The sequence below is a fragment of the Ursus maritimus genome, unplaced genomic scaffold, assembly GCF_017311325.1.
Source record: "Ursus maritimus isolate PB19 unplaced genomic scaffold, ASM1731132v1 scaffold_17, whole genome shotgun sequence".
Classification (NCBI taxonomy): Eukaryota; Metazoa; Chordata; class Mammalia; order Carnivora; family Ursidae; genus Ursus; species Ursus maritimus.
This window is the reverse complement of record NW_024424119.1, coordinates 13,634,422-13,656,755: the sequence shown is the minus strand read 5'-3', so window position 1 is coordinate 13,656,755 and position 22,334 is coordinate 13,634,422. Positions and strand designations below refer to the sequence as shown.

The window sequence follows — 22,334 nt, the reverse complement described above, 5'->3', positions numbered from 1 at the left end:
AATATCAGTTATCAGAAGATAACTTTAATGTTTTGAAATTTCTTGAAGTTTATGGTCCATCATATGGTCATTTTGTTAATTTCCCCAAGCACTGCTAAAAAGCCTAAGAATTCTGTTACTGTAACGTGTAATGCTCTATATGTCAATTAAGTAAAGTTAGTTCACAGTATAGTTCAGAGGTAAATTTACTGATTATTTTGTAAATTTCAATATATGACAGAGCAGCAGCAGCAGAGGGAGTGGGAGGAGCAGACTCCCCGCTGAGCAGGGAGCCCGATGTGGGACTCGATCCCCGGACCCTGGCAGCATGACCTGAGCTGAAGGCAGACACTTAACTGATTGAGCCACTCAGGCGTCCCTTAAAATGTTTTAAAGTGGGACACCTGGGTGGCTTAGTTGGTTAAGTGTCTGCTTTCGGCTCAGGTCATAATCTCAAGGTCCTGGGATCAAGTTCCACTCAGGCTTCCTGCGCAGCAACGGGGAGAGGCTGCTTCTCCCTCTCCCCCTCCCCCTCCTTGTGCTTGAGCTGGTGCTCTCTCTCTCTCAAAAATAGATAAAATCTTTAAAGAAGTGTTTTGAAGTTTCCCACTATTATTGTAGGTTTGTCCACGTCTTAAATTTAAATGCCAGCTAGTTAACAGAGTATAATATTAGTTTCAGGTCTACAATATAGTGATTCCAAACTTCCATATGACACCTGGTGTTCATCACAACAGGTGCACGCCTTAATCCCCATCACCTATGAACCCAGGCCCCACCCACCACCCTTCTGGCAGGTTTGTCCACTTTGTCTTTTAGTTTTGGGAATGTTGTCCATATATTTTAAAAATTATGCTATTTTGTGTACACTGATTAGAAGTGTGATATTTTCTTAGTGGAATGACTTGTCTCCATGAAATGCCCCTTCATTTCAAAGTTTCTTCCTTTTTCATACGTCCAATACCTTTGTCACTGAGTATTGGAGAGCACACAAAGGAACCACAGAAAATCTAGATGATACTATTTTTTTTACCCAGAGAGGAGTTTCTCTTCCCCTCTTTCAGGTAGAGAGAATAAAGGACTGATCATTTCAATTGAATCCGATTCAACTGGGTTAGGCTTGATTATAGCTTTGGTGAATCTCAGTCTACCTCTGGTTCAGCCCTGTTCCTCGGGCATGCCTTCCCCAAGATTTTCATCTGACAGCCTAATTGGTCTCCTCAATACAGAAAGCTTATGAGAGATTCAGATGTGTCCTCCGAGGTTTTCAGTTTAGCTCTTTAACCTTCCATCCCATAAAGCTTCAAAATTTGACAAATATCTTGAGGGAGAAATAGGCTCTGCGTCTGAGGTCCCACAAGTCCCCAGTTTTACCACTCAGACACTGCATGAACAAGGTCTCTGTTGGTTTCTCTGCCTCCTGCACCAGCCTCTTGTTAAGGTCAAGCCTGAATTTCAGCCTCCAGCTGAGGCCAGAATAGGTAAATGCCCTCCGGGGAGAAGAGGTGTAGACCTTCGGTATCAATTCACTCCTCGTGTGTTTTTCAGGCCCATTCTCCTACCTCTTCTTTGTTTCCTAAGCACAGGGAGGCTGGAGATTTCACTTTGCCTCTCAGAAGCACCAGCCTAGTTCTTTTAACTTTCAGTACAAACTCAAAATTCAGTCCGATAGCTTATGAGAAAATTCTCTGGTTTCTCACCTCTATTAGAGTCTTCAGAGAACCAGAATCTCAAGGTCAATTTCTCTCCCCCCTCTTCTCCTTCTTTCTCCCCCAACCCTTTCTCTCTCTATATATGGGGATATTTATTACAGGAATTGGCTCACAAGATTATGGAGGCTAAGAAGTCCCATGATCTTGCTGTCTGCAAGCTGGAGATCCAGGAAGGCTGGTGGTGTAATTCAGTAATTCAATGTAATTCAGGGAAGATGGACATCCTGGCTANNNAAAGAGCAAACTCACCCTTCTTCCAGCTCTCTGTTCTAGTCAGGCCATCAGGGAATTGGATGTTGCCTGCCCACACTGGTGAGGGTGACCTTCTTTACTCAGTCTACTGGTTCAAATGCTAACCTCTTTGGGAAATATACTCAAAGACGTCCAGAAATAATGTTTTTCCAGATATCTGAGTATCACTCAGCCCAGTCAAGTTGACATAGAAAATCAGCCATCACATCACTCTAGACCCATGAAACCACTAAAAGCTCCACTGGTTTCTCTCTACTCCAACAGACCTCTTCTTGGGCCAAGCCCCAATCCTAGTGCACAACCAAAACCAGTGACTATCTCCCATGGGGCAGTAGGGGCACAGCCCTAAAATGTTCTTTCTCCCCATTCTGTAATTTTAGTCTACTTGTTTTTGCTTCTGCAGTTCTCTGATGTCTTTAAAATGTGATTTATTTTTGTAATTTGTCCAGTTGTGCCAAAATGTTAGCAGCAGTGGCATTCTGCCATGACCTCTTCACACTGTCTTGGAAGTGGAAGTTACATCCTTACATTAAAAATCTATACCTTGGGGCAGCCTGAGTGGCTCAGCTGGTTAAACGTCTGCCTTTGGCTCAGGTCATGATCCCAGGGTCCTGAGATCGAGCCCTGGGTCGGGCTTCCTGCTCAGCGGGGAGCCTGCTTCTCTCTCTCCTTCTGTCCCTCCCCTCCTCATTCTCTCTCTCTTTCAAATAGAATCCGTAGAGGGGGAAAAAAAAAAGCCTATACTTTGATACTATGTACTGTACTTACCTGCAAGGCCAGGTTTCAAACCTGGTTGCTTATTGGTTTCATACATTTTCAATATAAAATTGGGGATTCCTGCTACAGTTTTTCCTTGGTCGGACCGGACACCTCCTTTTAATGCAGAGTGATACACCCCTCGGGGCATATTCACCATTTCTTGCTTCACAAGAGATGTAAAAAATTCCTCCAAAGCTGAAAGGAGATAAAAAATAGAGTAAATATAGTATGTTAGGAGAGAATCGATCATTCATTGTTAACTCATATATATGTGTGTGTGTTTATGTGTGTGTGTGTGTGTATAGAGAAGTGTAAGTGTATAAGTACACACTTATACACACACACACACACACACAGACCTAGAGCTATATTTCAAACCAAACTTCACAAAGTGAAAAGGGAAATCTTGATCCCCATTCTTGTCTCAGGCTTCCCAAGTTAGATCATGGCAGCTGGGTACTCAAGCTTAAAAACTTACACATTCTTAATTCCTCTCTTTCTCATACTTCTCATATGTAATCCATTAGCAAGTCCTTCCAGATCTACCTTTGAAAATATATCCCAGATCCATCCATTTCCCTCCATTTTCACTGCTACTTGGCTAGTCATCCTCTTCTCTCTTCCTCATCTGGACGAATTTAAAAACTAGCTTCTTGGTGTCTTCTCCTCATGACCACCCCCCCAAACCGTCCTCTGCCCCAAAGCCAGAATTTCAGTCACTGCCTTCCCTAACAACTTCCAGTGATTTTTCACCATCCATGGAGTAACATTAACACTTTGACAATGATCAAGGCTTTATAGGATCTAGCCCCCGACTCTCCCTTTGACCTCAGCTCTGCCATCCACCCTCCTTGCTAGCTCTGCGAAGGGCACGCTGCCACACAGCCTTCGTTTCTATTCTGCAATAACACAAAGGTCCTATCTAAGTCAGACCCGCTGCACGTGCTATTCCTTCCACCAGTGGAACACGCCAGTCTCAGATTTCCATGGGACCAGTTCCTTCTTGTCGCTTAGGTATTTCAGAGAGGCCGTTTATGACCATCCATCATTCTGTAGCAATATCAGTACAATTATTTAAAACACCAAAATATTAGCTCATTATTTCTTTGGTTCCTTCGAATTAAGCCCAACCCTTTATTGCTTCACCTTTCTACTTATTAGAGACAGACTATGGGAGCAGAAGACAACAGGACGTCCAAACAAAATATCTGGTAAGACTACAAGTTCATATTCAAGTGTTATTTTTCTAAGGACCACTAGAGGTTGCCAATGCAGGAAACAAAAACAACGAACACATTAAAGCTAAACAGATGTATGGAAAACAAAAAAGAAAACCACTGCATGTGCCTTCTCAGAGGAACAAAAATGAAAGGTCCAGCTGACGAAACCGGAAGTTCGTTCCTAGTAGATCTAGAAGTCTGCGCTCAATGACCATGATTAAATTAAAGGCAGCAAGCGCACCCCGGAGCGTCTATTACACATCCAGTCCTGTCGCTCCTACCTGCAGCCTTCACAGACGCGACCACGTTTCCCCATTCAGAGCCCAGAGGACACCTGTGTGGGATGTTTCCCATGTACGCCTCCAGATCCACCCTCTACCCTCTCAACCTTGCTTCCTGCCCTGGAAGAATAACCTGTAACGAGTGCACCCACAGGCTCCCTTGTCCTTTGGCTTCCAGTTGGCTTTATCCCACGGAGACACTTGCAGGAGATCAGACGGTGGGAACGGAATGAGGTCAGGGCATGTACTCCCCAGACCCCCTCCTGCAGGACTGCTACAAGTTGCCTGCATCCCTCTTCTGCAGGCCCTGGTTCCCCTTCGGCAGGACTAATTATGACGCAGATGCTCTCCCTAATTCTCCAAACTGCCACCTCCCCTTCCTCACCTCCTCAGGCTGAGGGATATTAACCACCCTGGGACGCTGCACCGCTGTCGTGAATCTCCTGCAGCCCTGACCACACGGCTGTCAAGAGCCCATTAACCTCTCAAGGACTGCGTCCGAATGTGCCTTTTCTGTCAAGACCCTGATCAACACACCACCTCAATGAAAGAAATGAGGAACATCCAGTTCCATCTAATATGTGTGCACGTTGTGTGAACGCTTCAGGCTGAGTGGAAGTACAGACTTTTCAGAACGCAGCGAAGACTCATTTTTGCGAGGACAGAGGAGCTATGGGGAGAGAAGATAATTTCATGCTTTCCCCAAAGGGCTCCTATTTTGGCAAAAGCTCACACAGGTCAGGAGGTACGTACACACCTGCACGCGCACTAACTCCGGAATGGAAACTTGTCTACTTGTCAAGCTCTTCAGAGAACGAAGGATTCTCAAATTAACTGCAGCCCCGAAAATAGTTTAAATGCTATGAGACCATGTCATAAAACCAAGAGCTGAAATGGTATTATGCCACGAGTATAACCGATATATATACAGCACCATCTGCCTCCAACCACCAAGCCAGCAACTAGGAATTTTTCCGCTGCTTCCGAGCCTTGCCCTGTCCCTCCAGGTGACCAGGTGAGAACTTAAAAGAGCTGAAAATCTGTAGAGAGGGTGTTAGATAGAAATTTTTAAAACAACCCCCATGTCCCTTAACAAGCGAGTGGACAAACTATGGTACGTAGTACAGTGGAGTACTACTCAGCAATTTGAAAAAAAAATTGAGATAGGCCAGTATTTGAATAAAGATCAAAGACACTATGCTGAGTGAAAAAAAACAAAAAACAAAAAACAATGTTAAACCAAGAAGTGTATATACTGTATGGAAAAACAACACCAACAACTGGAGAAATCCTAATAGGTCCATACTTTACTTGCTTTGTACTAATGTGAATTTCCTGGTTTTAATCCACCCTGTACATTTGAGGGCACATATTCTTAAGGCTGGTGCTTTCCCCTGGTTCTTTTTTGAGTAGTTGCAGTAAGTGCAGGGAAAGGGAGGCACCGAAAAATAAAGAACTCTGCCCATGGTGACATGGTTTGCCAGACACAGACAGCATCTACGGCACCCCCAACCGAGTCTAATTATTGAATTTTCTCAAACAGATACAGATGCTGAACTCCAGTCCTCCGTCCTTCTTTCTCAGGGAAAGGCACTTGTACCATCAAGAACAAACGATGTAGGACAGGTTAATGGCCACCACATCCTGAGAGCAGAGAAGCAACAGCAGTCCTCGGCCACACCTTCTCCTTTTTCCAATACGACAAGACTGGAGGGAAGGACCCTCGTCAGGAGGAACAACGTCATTTAAAAAGCCCAAAAGAAGATTTACCACTAAGGCGATTTGGGGATACAGGGGGAACCTTGGATAACAAAGTTCTTTCCTTCCAGGACTGACCGTTAAAATGGCAAAGGGGTCCTAGACTCTGAAGAGCCTTCCGGACGTGGGGAAGAACAGAAGAGAGGACCAGGGAACAAATCTTTAAGGCTTGTTCTGGGCATCAAGAGAAAAGGAAGGGTGCTCTCTTTGTCTAAGTTGTACCATTTCAGTTTTCTCTAATGAAAGGAGGCAGGGATTTGGGACAGGAGCTTTGTCTAGAAATAGATAATATCTATTTGCCTGAATTCCTCAGGAAATCTCTATGTGGGGTGAAACCAAGGGGAAAATGTCCCCTGGTACAGGATATTGAGATTATGATTGACCAGATGACATACCTTGAGTGTACTGAACTTAATTTTCAGAAATTGACTTTTTTACGTCCATGTACATTTAAGGTAGAATTGGGACAGAACAAGGTAATAGATGCATGCTTGGCAAAGATTGAATTACAATAATTAGATATAATTAGAATAATTTTTTTAAATTTGAAGGTCCTGTAAGCTTTTTATCAAAATAGAACGATCGTACAATTTAATCCATTTTTAAACCATTAATTTGCAGCTCTCAAATATTGATACCATCTTTGTAATAATTCTAAAGAATAAATTCATAATAAAAGCACCCAGTAAATCTCTGAAGATTCTAACCATCTTTTCATTTAGCTTATAGAATAAAGAACCATTATTGGAGCCAGTGACTTGAAGTCCCACTGCAAATTTGTCTTGCAGAATATAGCTTTTGAAATGAATTTTAATTTCTCACTGAAAATGGTTGTTTAAACTAGTTTTCTGGTTCAATTTTATTCGACTCTAACACTTTTCAGTGTGTTCTGAGCACCATTACTACCTCAAGCAGTCCCTCTACAACAGACGGATACCTTGAGCCTTTCAGATAGACAGTAAGCTATACTTAAAGTAAGCTATCATACATACACATCACAAAAGAACACAATCGACAGGTAACATCACTGAGAAACGCGAGTTCCTCTGCCACTAACTAGGAGTCACCTGGTAAAACCAAAGGAGCGGTAAGGGACAACAGTTTGAGATAGCAAGAGCCAGGAATGGAAAGATCCAGATCCTTCTCATCGCCCTCATCATCTTCATCTTCATCCAGCTCATTGGGAGTAGGGATTTCTGGTCTTATCTGAAATGACAGAGAAGGCAATACTAAAACATTATGTAAAATCTTTTCTTTGTCCTTTTTATGTCGAGATCTAAAAACTGAGGTAGACTCATTGTACTGTAATGTCAAAAGACCATTAAAAATTCATTTGAAAATATCTATTCATTTTCAGATTAACTGAATGGTAAACTCTGTCTTAGTAGCTACAATCCCAGATCCATGGAAAGCACTAATGGTAATATACTAAGAAAATTATCGCAAGCCAGCGTAAGCAATGATTATTATAGAACACTAATAAAATTTTACGCCATCTGACAATAAAATGCAAACACTGACACATTCAATATATTGAACTTCTATGGTTTGTAATTAAATATTTGCCTTGTCGGAATACTTTCTTTTTAAACTTGTGATTCTAGCCATATCTCTACGGCAAAGCTTAAAATCTTCCAGTAGAATATAAACTGGAGATCCGGAAAAGACAGAATGCTTGAGTTGTCTTTCGTTTAGACGCGGCAGTTTGTTGCCATAGAATATAAAAACACTAACATCTGTAATTGGTAGCTATACTTTATTGTGTCTAATTTGCAACTGGAAGATTTTGTGCTTGCTCTGTGATTAGTTAGGTTTGTTTGAACCAAAAATTTAAAAATGTAAAAAGATTACCACTATTGTAGTTTCTAACAAGATATAATTGTCAAGCAATTAATTAAATTTGTAATACTTTCAATGACACACCATCATAATGCCCACATGGAGATAATTAAGCATTAGGGGAGGAAATCAAAATATATAAAAGTGGTTGCTATAACCATAAAGTGCCAGAACCCAGTCATTACCATTAGCCTGTCTCCCGGAGTTATTTTTAGAAATAATTAACAATTCCTGCAGACTGCCTTCTTCATAGGTCCCCAAAGCACTGTTCCATTTAGGAACTGCACTGAGTCAGGATTCTTGCAGGGGGATAAAAGAAAACAGAGAGGAAATGCTTCTCTTAAGTTTAATAACCTCAACTCCATTGAAGTCCTTCAACCATAACTAGTGTTCTCTTCACTAGTGAAGGAATAAAAGCAACCTGACTACCCGAGCACTTTCCAAGACACGATTTAATTCTGATTCAGTACCGAGTACCTAATTCTCAGAGGACTGAGCCAGCCATAATTACAGAGATAACAACGGATGCTCTGCACGGGCACAACAGTGTTTGTGGATATCAGCGCTTACTGCAGAAACCGGCACATCTGCAACCCTTTCAGCTCTCACGAGTGGGGGTTTTCCAAGCGTCGCCGGTCTGTGGACGTACTTTGAACTGGCCAGGTTTAGTATCATCGGGAGTCATCTTAGAGATCCTAACCAGTCCCAGCTGCCTAAGAAGATTCATAAAAGGAGGTGGTCCTGGGTTCGTTTGCCTTGCTTCCTTTTTACACATCATAGTACAAATTGAAAATGATATTTGAAGAGCATCCGGGGGGGGGGGGGGGAACAGACAACAATGTTCACAGCCCGAGACTACAGGGTTAACACCAGCTACCACACCAGTGTATCAAAGCACCACGAAGCTCTGACCGACGCCCTGTGCACAATGGGCAGGAGATTTGGGGAGTCCGAAGACAGAGGTAAACATATAAATCACCATGAAAATTCAGAGGGACGGTGAGGATATGGAGAAATCAGAGCCCTCCTACTCTGCTGGTGGGAATATAAAATGGCACAGCCCCTTTGGAAAACAGTTTGGCGGTTTCTCGAAAAGTTCAACAGGGTTACCACATGGCCCACCAATTCCACTCCTAGCTATATGAATGAGAGAAATGAAAATACGCAATCACACAAAAACTTGCATACGTGTGTGAATGCATTATTCATAACAGCCCCAAAATGGAAGCAAGTCAAATGTCCGTGAACTGATACACGCACAAACTGCATGTGGCATATCCACACAACGGAATATTACTCACACAAGAGCGTGAACGAAGTACAGAGACACGCTAGAGATGAGTGACCCTTGAAACCATAATGCTAAGTGAAGGAAGCCAGTCATGAAAGGCCACGTACTGTGTGGTTGCATTATAGGAAAGGTTTGGGTTAGGCAAATTTAGGGACAGAAAGTAGATTAACAGTTGCTTAGGGCTGTGGGAGGGGAAAGGGGTGATAGGGATTGACTACTAATAAAATGTTCTAAAATTAGATTGTGGTTGCTCTGTGATTAGCTGCACAGTTCTTGAATATACTAAAATCACTGAATTGTACACTTTAAATGGGTGAATTATATGGAATGAGAATTATAGCTCAATAAAGCTGCTGAGGGAAGGAGGTGAGTTGGAAGGAAGGGGGAGGGAAGGCAGGTTATAAGAAGGTGGTAGAGGAACGGGGAGGGGGCGGTGGAAGCTGGAAGTCGTCACCACCTTCAGAGGGGTCTTAACTGGTGTAGGAACTATGGCAAATGACCCAATGCTTCCAATTCCAGAATTATTTCATGTAAAAGGGATAGGATTATTTTTGCACATATTTTAGCCCACCCAGGCGTTCTGTTCGGTCAACCTAAATTACTTGAAATGAGTCACAGCACCCAAGCCATCCATATTTCTTAGAAACGCTAAAGAAAGACCTACTAGGTTGGAAATAAAAAATAACGATCCACTCATCTATCTTATGTTGTCTAATTTTACATTCACATAACTGGATGCCTGTATTAATTTATCTGCCATGTGGTAAAGAGCATATGTCTGCATCTTACATATGCATATATTTTAACAAAGAAACGACAGATGTACTGTAATTTAAGAATAGCTGATATACTCTGCCGACTTATAATGGTAGGATTTGTGTCTTCAAAGGCGAGTTAATTCTCCTGAACATATTAGCACTTATTGCTGGACCTTGGTTTCATCACATTTCCGTCTTCCTCTACTCATCTCTTAAAGAAGTATTTGTTCCAGCTTCTCTACGCTAGCCCGGGGCTTTTCCCTGGCTTTGTGTGTAACGACTGAAGAATATGAGTGTGTGCACAACTAAGAAAAATCAAGAGAAGTCATATAAAAGAATACCTGTAAAATTATAACATTTTGGTAATTATATTACATTAGCTACTAAAACATCCAAAAAACTACATACATATTTAAAACACACACACACACACACACACACACTATGCCCTTCCATTTATAGCTAAGCTTTGTTGAAAAAACTTAAAGTGAAGAGCCAAATATAAGATGATAAATTACTTTTAGAATCTGCTCCAAATTGAATATTGGAAAGCTTATCCTATGAAATGCCTCCTCTAAGGGTTCTGAGCCAGATAACCTTTCAACCACCTTTCCTTGTGTAAAACCTATGAAAATCCAGGAGTTTGTGCATAAACACAGGCTTTTATTTAGAACACGTCAAGTATCCGCATAAATTTATTTAAGAAGAGCAACAGCTTCTGATGAATGCAGTGACATTCACCTAAATCAAAGCCAAACAGGTTACACCATATTAATACCAACCCAGGATGCATAATGAGTTCTCTTATATTACTCACTTCTAAAATTAACTCCAGAAATCAATAACACAATCTATCTTAAGATCGCTAAAATAAAAGGTTTAATTTTTAAACAACTAAATATTTTTTTAATGAACCCAAGTCAGAGATGAGACTCAATCTTCTACCTAAAGGTTCATCCACTACTGATTGTTTTACCAGAGTAACAATTCTCTCTGTTTTGCATGTTTTTGTTTTGTTTTATTTGGTAGCGGGGACATTAAGGAAGGCAGAGGAGAAGGATAAATAGCTAAGCAGAATAACAACAAAATACAAACTAAAAATCATTTGTGTCCATTTCTTGACATTGGAATCAACAAGTCCTCAAAAAAGCCCCCGGAAACTTTTTTTTTTTAGATATTATTTATTTATTTGACAGAGACAGCCAGCAAGAGAGGGAACACAAGCAGGGGAGTGGGAGAGGAAGAAGCAGGCTCATAGCGAAGGAGCCTGATGTGGGGCTTGATCCCAGAACCCCGGGATCACGCCCTGAGCCGAAGGCAGATGCTTAACGACTGCACCACCCAGGCGCCTGCCACCCCCCGGAAACTTTTTGACCAACTTCAGAGTTGCACGTTTCAAGTGATTAACAATGACACTTTTACCAACCAACAAAACATATGGATTCATTCAACATTCCCAGATTATAAAATGGCCTAGTACTTAGTGTATGTTCAATAAATAATTGCTAAACCGATGCAAGTGTGAAGTGTCTGTCATTAATAATCCCACAGAACTTTCTAATAGCAAACCAATGACAAGAAACCGGAGTTAATGAATTTGATACGCAAATCCCTAACTCGCATGGTATCTTATTCAGCTCTACTAATCATTCACATTTTCCATCCTACCTTACATGTAATGTTTCATTCAGCCCTACCCGATGTCTGCCACTCCCCCAACACCTTTTGTTCTATCAACCTGTGACCTCTAGACAAGTTTCACAGTTTGAATTGATGCATCAGTCAACAAGAAATCTATCTTTAGTAAATTTAAACAGAAGTAGTACTTACCCCAGCAGCTGAATTATCCGCAAAAGTAGCAATGTCGATAAGGATACAATGTATCTTTCTATTGTTTCTTTCTACTTGAAATTGACAGCACTCTCACTTAAAAGATTATTTCACAAGTTTCCACAAACCGAGAGAATGTGGGTATACTTTCACTAGAAAGGTACAGAGGTAACCTTCAGTTTTGTGAGTGAGCCTTGGTGCAGAGGGAGTATCTCTAACAGCAAGAATCTTGGTTTTTACACTGTAGGAGACCCTACCTGTCAGGGACTTTAAAATCGTTGAAAATATGGTTTCAGAGAAAATGAGCCTCGGTTTCACCACACCGCTATCAACTACCAGAGGTGGGAACCTGACTCAGTTGTATCCTTAGCCTTTGGGGGCTTGTTTGGAATATGAACACACTGACCATTTTCTGGACTTTTAGCCCTTAGGTATTGAAACAGCCAAAGGGAAACTCAGTCATCAATAAAAAGAAGAATGCATTCTGCAGTCTTGTAAGCAATAATTCTCCATGAAGAGGCAGGTTACCTACATCAGAAACTGGAGGTCAAAGACAGACTCTTTTAAGTCACTTATGTCCCCTCATCTTAAACCTAGCTGAGAACATTCACTACAGTGAACCACTGTTACTTTGGGGAATAAGCCGAATCCCAGAAGGAGGTAAGGGTAGAAAAAAGGTTGAAAAGCATGGCAGAGAAAGGATACATTTTAGACATTTCCTTTACAGTTCTTCACACTCTAAAGGTGAAAACCCAAGCATATATAGAAATCCCAACTCTATCACTACCCTTTACGTTGGAAGGTATAAAGAGCTATTTGTGGCTCCTTAGGGATCAGAGAATACTAAAGAGTTAGATTAAGAAAGTACCTAATATTTGACGGAGCAGAACACTTACCTGAGCATAAACTCTAAAGGGCACATAAACTCTAAAAGGCACAGTCAGAAACTGAATAGAAGGCCAAAGTCGGAACAGATATAAATATATCAATATGTAAAAGGGTAGACTAAACAGTCAAGAATATGTGGGAGTTATTTAATGAAACCTACTAGTCCAGCTGGAGTATTTCATGAGGAATAGCTAAAAGTAAAGGTAATTATTATGCTGTGATCTAACTTAGCAATTGGTCATTAAAATAATAATAATAATAATAAAAGGTATCTTTGCAGATGTTGTACCCAATTTACTGGTAGTCTGCATACAAAATTTACAAGTAGCTTTTTTTCCTTTTTCTTTTCTTTTCTTTTCTTTTCTTTTCTTTTCTTTTCTTGTTCTTCCTTCCTTCCTTCCTTTTCCTTCCTTCCTTCCTTCCTTCCTTCCTTCCTTCCTTCCTTCCTTCCTTCCTTCCTAGAAGGTATGAGTATTGCTAGTCACCACAGCGCAGTCTGAAGTCCCATCTTTTTTAATTTGATGAGTCACAGAACTCATTTGTGATAACCAACGACGAGCTGGCCAATCTGTCTTTGCATCCTCAACATGAGAAATCCTGCCTGACTCAGGATCTGGTTTCACAAGAACCTTTTATTGGTCCCTCCAATTCACGTCAATCCACACAGGTCTGCCTTGGTCCTACTGGCAACGAAATCCCAAAGAAAAAGTCAACCCATTTTAATACCTTAGGGTACCAAGAAATTTATATCAAAACTTCTTAAGCCATTTGACCTAAGGACAGATTCTGGGTAACATAACTTCTAACACAATGTCTGCCTTACACTCTACAGGCACTCGATAAACATTTGTACGCATTTGAATTAGCAGTAACACGAAATGTGAAGTCATACACTTAGCTCCTTAATATAACCAAATAATTTACAGCTGGTTATGTTCAGTAGGTAGTAGAAACGGCTGTATGCTTTTAATCTAAAAACCAAGATAGTGTCTCACAGTGTGTTGACCCTTAAAAGAGTGATACTTTCCTCATCTAGTTCCCTGGGGCTAACCTACAGATCTTTTCATAGCAAACTAAGAAATAGCAGATTTTTTTTTTTTTTTTTTTTTGACGTGACATCTCAATTTTGTATCACACTTGGGCTGCACAGGCTGCACGAACCTTAGTCAATGCAGGCCATGCTTGGATTTAAAGTCCAAGGTGGGACACCAACTGGGCAAAACAGCTGCTATGGGGCTACAGATCTTCTGGAGGAAGGCAGGGGCGCGGGCGTGCGGTCCTACACCCATTATCTGTGAGGTCTACAACCCCTACGGTCTTTTACAGATTAAATAAATAATAAATGCAAACTCTTAGCTCTCATGGACCACATATTTAGAGGTACAGCCATCGGGTAAGAGTCTTCTAAGGGAGGAGATACAAATAAATATAAAACCCAGCGGTGAAGAGACAGCAGTGAGAGGCAGAAAGGCCTACCTCCTCAGGCAGATGCAGAATGGTGTGCTCTCCCGCACTGAAGCGCGACAGCGATTTATACGCAGCATTTGCTACAATGGGGTCCTAGACAGGGCACCAGAAAGACAAACAAAAGGAACAACATACATTACACATCACCTCTGGAGGAAGGAAGAAAATCTTCCCGCACCCATCTCAAAGTTCTAGAGTCAGTGCTTTGGAAAGGCTACTCAAGCTGTGCTTACTGTGTCCCAACTAAAAACAGAGAGAAATCAGCATTGGGTAGAGAGGGCAGAAGCACTCAACTTTTATCCTAGTTTGGACAGTAAACAAAAAGTAACTCAAAATCGCGCAGGTCCCCTTGACGTGGGATGGAGTCTGATAGGTTGGAATTAGGTGGGGATTCTCCGGCTACTAACCGGGAAAGTTGGCCCGTGGGAATCTCAGCTCCTACACTCTTGAGTCCAGTATAACATCACGGAAGGACACCCTCTTCCCTGTACTTGACTGGAAATGATGTCTAAAAAATGAACTGGACTTTCTGTTTGCTTGATGTGCTTATTGGTGGGGGAGGGGCAAATCAGGAAAGGGGAAGGGCCGTTAACAAAACCTGAGACGACGACAGCAGTCTCTCTTCACATCTGTCAGCTGCACAAAGTAACACAAACTAATGAAGTGTACTTCACGACAAAAATGTATTAAGGGGCATAAATGGAGAATCTCTAAAACCCCAACTCATTAACGTCACAATTCTTTTAAGATCCTGAAGCCATCATTTCAAGTTAGGTACATGTTTTATTGCCAGAGTCTTATTTCACAGCTGTTTCTCAGCTTCGCTCCGTGTCACTGACACCCTTGCGACAGTACCTTGTTTTGAGTGTGGGTCCAGAGGAAGCTGAGGACTTGAACTTTAAAATTCTGAAAAACCAACAAACATCACAATAAAGTGTTAAGATGAAGACAAAACTGGGAGCAATCTGAATCAGCAAACAGTGAAAATGAAATCACTCAAAATTACACCACTTGTGATGGACTTAACCTGCACTTACCCATCATTCACACAGTGAACACAGGAAGGGATGCATCACGGAAACACATGGACATTTTACACACAGAATGTTAATATTATGAAATTTAGAAACCCAGCTATTTTTTGGCTGATGTCTCAAGTCCCACGTAGAACAAATCTCACTCTCCTCTTCCTTGTCCCGGTACCTGATCCTCTACCCGGAAGGGACTTCTCCCTTCGCCGAGTGGCCACGTGGCCCATGGCACACTTTAGCATCCTGTCCGCTTCTCTGTGTGTGTGGTTAACTCCCTACTAGATTCACACACTTTTGGACACTGACTTTCTTTTGCATTTCAAAAGCCTGGACCATAAACCCCAGAAAAATAAAGGACATAAAGCCCAGTTCCTCAAATGACAAATATTTAATAAGTAATGAGCTCAAAAAGCCACTTATCTTCCAACATTGGCTCCACGTCTTCTTCATTTCCATCACATCTAACTTCTTGCCCTTCTAAGTCACAGAAGGTTCTTCTATACCTCCTTGTCTTTGTATAGTCTAATCCTTAGACTTCAGTGAGAAGCAACATTTTTTTAATTCTCTAGAAACCTAGTCTAATAGCACCAACTAAGTAAGGTTTCATTCAATTCCTTCTAGAATGTGAGTCACTTCCACCACCGTACTCTCGTAGCCCTCTGATTAAATATACTCATCAAATGTTATTATAATCATTATTGCTTATGTCCAACTCTTTTGCCAACTTTTGAGCTTTTAAAAGGCAGGGACTGACAATCTGGCATAATGGGGAAACAGTGGCTATAGAGCTAAATGTCCCAGGCTCAGACACCAGCCTTCGGTTAGAAACTACGTTATTCAAACTACTTATCTGGCATGTAGCAGGTACTCAATAAATATTTAATGAATGGATGTACCTCTCAAAACCTCAGATTCCTTAGCTCTAAAATGAAAATAATACCTTCCTGTGAGATATTAGAACAAATTGGCATAAAGTAATGAGAAGAGTGCTGGGAATATAATGGGTACTTAAAAAGAATATCTATTATGTATTAGTATTTCTAAAGCCTAGGATAGTTTTACTAAGTATATTCTGAGTCAATGAATGGATGTACAAGCACTTAGCAAAGCCATTCAGAAAATACACTAATTGAAACATGGTCTCTATTTGCGACAAGCTTATAGTTTAATGGGGAAAATAATATGTATACATATACATATACCTGTAGTATAAAACAGAAATAAATGTTCTTAGAACAGTATAAAGAACAGTATAAAGACTCAAGTCTATAGCAATAGACTCCTGCTTGCACAAAAATCTGCAAAAAAGGGGATGAATGAAACCAATTATTTTTTTTTAAAGATTTTTAAATTAGGGATTTAAAAAAAAGCAATTCTGACAGACAGAAGAACGTGCACAAAGGAAAAGAAATGGAAATGTTTGGGGGCAGAAAAAAAACACTGCAAGCAGGTTAGTTTTCCTGGAGTGCAGGAGGCAGAAAGGTAGAGTGAGGCCAGATTCTAAAAGGTCTGACTAGTTAGGTATAGAGAGGCTGGATGCCATTCTAGGCAAACCCAAGATGCTGAGGTGACCGGGAAGAACAAAGACCTAAGAAATGCTTTGGGAAAATTACATCCTAACTATAAGCAGTTCACAGAGAACACATGATTTAAACACAAATAGGGAGAGAGGAAAAGAGGGAAGGAGAAAGGATGGGACTGGGGGGTGAGAGAGGGGGAGATGGGGGAAAAGAGAGGAACAGGGAGAGACAGAAAGACAGGCAGAGCGAGACAGATGGACAGAAGTCTCTCTCCATATTTCTTGACTTCTGCTTCCAAGTGGACTATGGTTACTGAAGGGCCCCCCCTTACTGGGAGGAAACTGATGGACAGAACGGCTCCAAAGCAGTCTGTGTGAGCAACAGAGGAACCTTAGTACTAACAGAAGCATGAAAATACATCAAAATAAGACACCGGTGGACAAGAATGTAAATTTGAAGAAGAAGAAAAAATATTAAGTGTCCTCCCCCCCCACACACACACCCCAAAAAATTTTTTACAGTCATTGATAAGCAAACATAAGAAACCAATACAAAAACCAGTTCATAAATTAACCTGTAATAAAATCTGAAGAACTCAAAGTACAAGCAATACAAAGGTATATGAGTTCAGTCTTGAAAACAGAAAATAAACACAACATGTCCTCACTTTGGCTTTTAGTCTTAACTCCTCATCGGTAGCCCAGCAGACTCTCAGACAACGTAAGTGTATGTATCATAACAGTCTCCATAACAAAGACTGTTGGTGAACTATACACTCTAGGAGTCTCAAATCGATTTTTTTAATACCCTAAAACAAAAACCCAAATATGAGAATAAACTCATCCTATATCGGTTCAATCATTCATTCAGTAACTACTTAGTGAATGTATGTTACGTGCCAGGCACTAAGCCAGGTACCGTAGCTTCGGAAGGACAAATGTGATTTTATTCACTGTGCAGCATTAAGAAAGAGTAGAAGAAGTATTATCTTATAGTCCTGCCGTATCACGTAATCTAAAGCAGGAAAGGGACTATTATTGGATTCTTGTGGGGGAGGTAGTTTATCAAAGTCTGTGAAGCACTAAATCAAACAAAAAGTTCATGAAGATTTCAAGTGAAATCAATTGCTGCGCTTTAATGGAGAAAGAGAAAAGGTAAGCGTGAGAGGGACTATGGCTACAGAAGGGGACCCGTACATGAATTCACCACCCTCTCATTTCCCTCATTTCAGAAGAGACAACACAGAAAATGTTACACAGAATATATGGCTCTTAGAGCAAAGCATCTTCCACCAAGCGTTTGAGTTCACTGCAATGATAAAAATCGAGCAGCTCAGAAAGGTATTTTCCTCTCCTAAGATAGACTGATTTTACAATCTTCCTCATCGTACAGATGTATACAGGAAATGTGAACTGACGTGTAAAAACAAATCTTTATGGGAAACCTAGAAGCAACACACAAATGACAATATGTCTACACCATGGGAGATTCTGCCCTGCCTTATTAAAGTCTTCGTGACATTTTTTGAGAACTAAAAACACTACTAAAATTTAAACTTTGGGCCTCAGGAATTCCATTATTTTAGAAACCCTATTTTCAATATACTGACTTTTTATTTTACTTATGTATTTATTACATACTGACTTTTTAAAATCTTGGCTATATTCTCATAATAAAAACTTGATATCCTTGGGGCGCCTGGGTGGCACAGCGGTTAAGCGTCTGCCTTCGGCTCAGGGCGTGATCCCGGCGTTCTGGGATCGAGCCCCACATCAGGCTCCTCTGCTATGAGCCTGCTTCTTCCTCTCCCACTCCCCCTGCTTGTGTTCCCTCTCTCGCTGGCTGTCTCTATCTCTGTCGAATAAATAAATAAAATCTTAAAAAAAAAAAAAACTTGATATCCTTTAGGTGAATAACCCTTAAAAGCACAGAATTGATAAGGGTGGATATTCTCCTATTTCTGGCAGTCCATAAAGCTACCATGTCCTTAGAACAAAAAGTGTTAAAGGATTTTTGGCAAAGAAAGATTATGAATATCTTTTCCCCTAAGTTATTATAAAGCCCATGTCCTTCCAATGTAGAAAGAGAACATTTATTGACCTCCAAATGCGTACCTCATATTCGGCTGTATTGACTGTTAAGGAAGGAACGAGAGAAAACAGGTCGCTGAGGGTCTTCAAGATGAGAGGTCTCGTGTCGCAGCTGAGCTTTGGGGACAGCGCGTTCCAAGCGGAGCGAATGCAAACGACCTGGGAAGCAAACGAGAGCGTCAACGTCAATGCCTAACACAATCCCAACTGATAGGAGGCCATTAGTACAGAGCACTATCTTTCCTGAGAAAGGAAACCAGGAAAGAACAAGAACATTCCCAGAAGTGAAGACTTGATAAGGTATCACTCCTCACAAGAAAGGATTAAAACCAACATAAACTGTGGTTGAAGAAGATCCAGCCTGAGCCACATGACAGCTTCTTTGCTAACCAAGGAAATAAAACTCTCCCCGCGCGAACCCCCCCCCCACGCTCATGCGTGCCCAGGAGCACACGCGAGTTAAATGAGCTAGTGTGTGGCTGAAGAGCCATTGTCTGAGGTCGGCTAATGTTAGAGCAGGTATCCGCAGCTTCTGTAGTTTCCCAGCTCTGCTAGAACTGCATCGGCCCTCAGAAAATGGAGATGTTAGTAAATATAAATTGAACACCCTTAAGTCATCCTACAAACATTGAAAGGAGGCAGGAGAATAGCTGTATTATTTAAAATAATAATTTGAGCACCTGGCTGGCTCAGCTTGTAGAGTAAGCGACTCTTGAGGTGGGGGTCTTAAGTTCAAGCCCCAGGTTGGGCAGAGAGCTTACTGACTGACTGACTGACTGACTAACTAAGTAATTAAACCAACTAAACTAACTAACATAATAAATAAAATACTTTAAAACTTTGCTTTAAAAGTCACTTCAGATTCTTTAAGAGGCTGTTAAATGATAAAATAAAACTACAGCCCAACAAAAATGTTATTTTTAACTCGACCCAATTTTCTAAACCAAGTGTTCTTAGTTCATTTCACTATCTGGTTTTCTGGAGATTCAAATGTCTTAAGTTCGATTCCAACTACAACAGATGATTTCTTCACTTAAAGATATTTTATTAAAATTTTAAACTCCAGGCAAGAAGAGTGCCAACATAGATCAATTAGACAGTTTAACAAGGATCAATCTTTCTAAAATACTCCCATCTCTTCTCTTAAGCTTTAATTAACACACACAATTCATCTCTATCTACAAACATAAATTATTTAGGAAAAACGACATAAGGTAGTAAGTGAAAGGATGTCAAAGATAAATGAATAATATATACTTAAGAACATAGATTATGGAGAGGCTTAAAGAGGAGACCGCAGAAGGAATATCTCAGAACACTTGGATTTAATGCTTTTGCTCTTCTTACTTTCATCTTTCCGTGAAACAGCAGAAAAACGTTCTTTGGCTTGAAACCCACTACAAATTCGGATCGAATTCACATTTACCAAGGGGACTATTGTGTGCCAGGCATGTCAGTAGGCACGTTTATACAAAGCAGCTCTAATATTACAAATCACTGATATTGCAATCAAAAGATAAATTAATTCTTTCAAAGCTATCAATTCAACATCGAGTATATACCCAGAGTAGCATATAGTACTAAGAGGGACAATGGACTATAAAACATAATTGAACATCTCAAAGAATTTAGCACCTACTGAAAAGGAAGAGAATGTGTATAATTCTATTATCAGGAAATGCAAAGTATATGATTAGATTTTAAACTCTTTTCAACAGAAAAGAGTTTCAGGAGGAACTAGGGCGTAAAGTGCTGTCTGGGGGTGGGGGTCATCAGAGAAAACACCAAGAACCAGGAAGCCTAGAGATGGGACTGGAAGAAGGAATAGACAGAAATCAGGCAGACACTCCCTGAGCAAGTGGAAAGCGTAAGTCAAAACACAGAGAAAGCGAGTTGTAGGCACAAAACTGGTGTGAAAGTACCAGTGAGGAAACGCTGACAGATCAGAAAGGACCTAGGATCCCAAAATGAGTCTGAATCAGAATCAAAAAAGAAAAGGAAGGGGCGCCTGGGTGGCACAGCGGTTGGGCGTCTGCCTTCGGCTCAGGGCGTGATCCCGGTGTTATGGGATCGGGCCCCACATCAGGCTCTTCTGCTATGAGCCTGCTTCTTCCTCTCCCACTCCCCCTGCTTGTGTTCCCTCTCTCGCTGGCTGTCTCTATCTCTGTCAAATAAATAAATAAAATCTTAAAAAAAAAAAAGAAAAGAAAAGAAAAGGAAGCCTCTAGTGGTTTCTGAACAATCGAAATTAAACAATCAAAATTAAAATGCTACTTTTGAAAGAATCTTTTGGGAGTCTTAGAGCCAAAGTCAAAGCAGTCACCCAACCTCACTAATTCCTATTTCTCATTGGTCTCCAACACATACAGCGTTGCAAACATTTTCCCCAAGTCTCACGCTCAGTGTGCTGTCTGTGCTTTCTCTTCACTTGACAGGCCCGTCCGATTCCAGCTGAGGGGGTTTCAAGACCCAGTTCAAACCCCAATTCCACAATGAGGCTTTCTCTTACAATTCAAGCCCTCCTTTTATCCCTTTCTTTCCTCCACCTTCTAACACTTAATACTCTGCACCATCCAATTTAGCATTTAATTATATACTGTCTAGTATTATTCACCATTTTCGTGAACGTAAGTTGTCTCCTCAAGTAGATATTAAGTTCTTTGAAGATAATGATCATGTCTTATAGTTCTCATTCCACTCACCTAGCGTGGTAAGAAGCATAGAACAGATTCTCTGTACTTATCAACTACTCATAGGACTGGAAGCTGAGGAATGCTAAAGCGAAAAATGGGGAAATAAAAGAATTAAAAGAACCTAGAGAATGAATCTGGAAGGGAAAGGTTTTGCACCTAAAGACCTGGGTGAATAAAAAGTAACATTAAAAAAAGGAGGGAGGGGCGCCTGGGTGCCTCAGTTGGTTAAGCATCTGCCTTTGGCTCAGGTCATGATCTCAGGGTCCTGGGATCGAGCCCCACGTTGGGCTCCCTGCTCAGCAGGGAGCTTGCTTCTCCTTCTCCCTCTGCTCCTCCTCTCTGCTCTCTCTCAAATAAATAAATAAATTCTTTTAAAAAGTGGGGGGGGGGGACTGGAAGAAGGAGCACATTTGTAGGAGATGGAGCTAGAGATATGAGTCCCATTTGAGATATGTCTAATGTGAGTTGATGGGAAGACATCCAGAGAGAAAGATCCTGCAAGGAAAAGAAGAGTACTATAACTCAGATGTGAGGTTGGTCAACAACAGCCTTGTCGTTTGAGAGTCTCTAGCAGTCAAAATGCCAGGAGGAGGTAGGGCCTCACAGATGCTCTGATGCACGCTGCAGACGGACAAAGAGGCTGCCTGGCCGCCGATGACGCAAGTACAAAAAGGGCCTTGCCCTTTCCATGGGTGGTGGGTGGGCAGGAAGGCTACATCCTCCAAGTTTATTCAAGGGTTCACAGAACTTTTTCTAAAAAAAAAGTCTACTTTCTAGAACGTTTGAAAGTGAAGGCCTGAAATGGGACTGTACATATGGACTATGAGAAGATATTTCAGAACCACAGCCAGGAACTGTGGCCTTACACAGAAGCAAGGTATACCTGCAGGGAGTATTTGCAAACCCAGGCTTGCCCGCATAATCAGAAGCAGCGAAGCCTCTAGTAAAGAGGGCTGCTTTCCCTGA

The 22,334-nt window shown here is 41.2% G+C and overlaps 1 protein-coding gene across 1 annotated transcript in view; it reads right to left on the bottom strand.

Moving 5' to 3' along the window:
* Positions 1–22,334, bottom strand: part of FOCAD (focadhesin) — a 272,312-nt gene that overhangs the window by 97,631 nt on the left and 152,347 nt on the right. The window contains exons 15-19 of the mRNA XM_008689800.2: positions 18,700–18,834; positions 14,890–14,940; positions 14,044–14,127; positions 7,029–7,167; positions 2,712–2,897 (exon numbers count right to left, since the gene is read on the bottom strand). Of these exons, the coding sequence (XP_008688022.1) occupies positions 2,712–2,897; positions 7,029–7,167; positions 14,044–14,127; positions 14,890–14,940; positions 18,700–18,834 (595 nt within the window). The remainder of the gene's footprint in view (positions 1–2,711; positions 2,898–7,028; positions 7,168–14,043; positions 14,128–14,889; positions 14,941–18,699; positions 18,835–22,334) is intronic.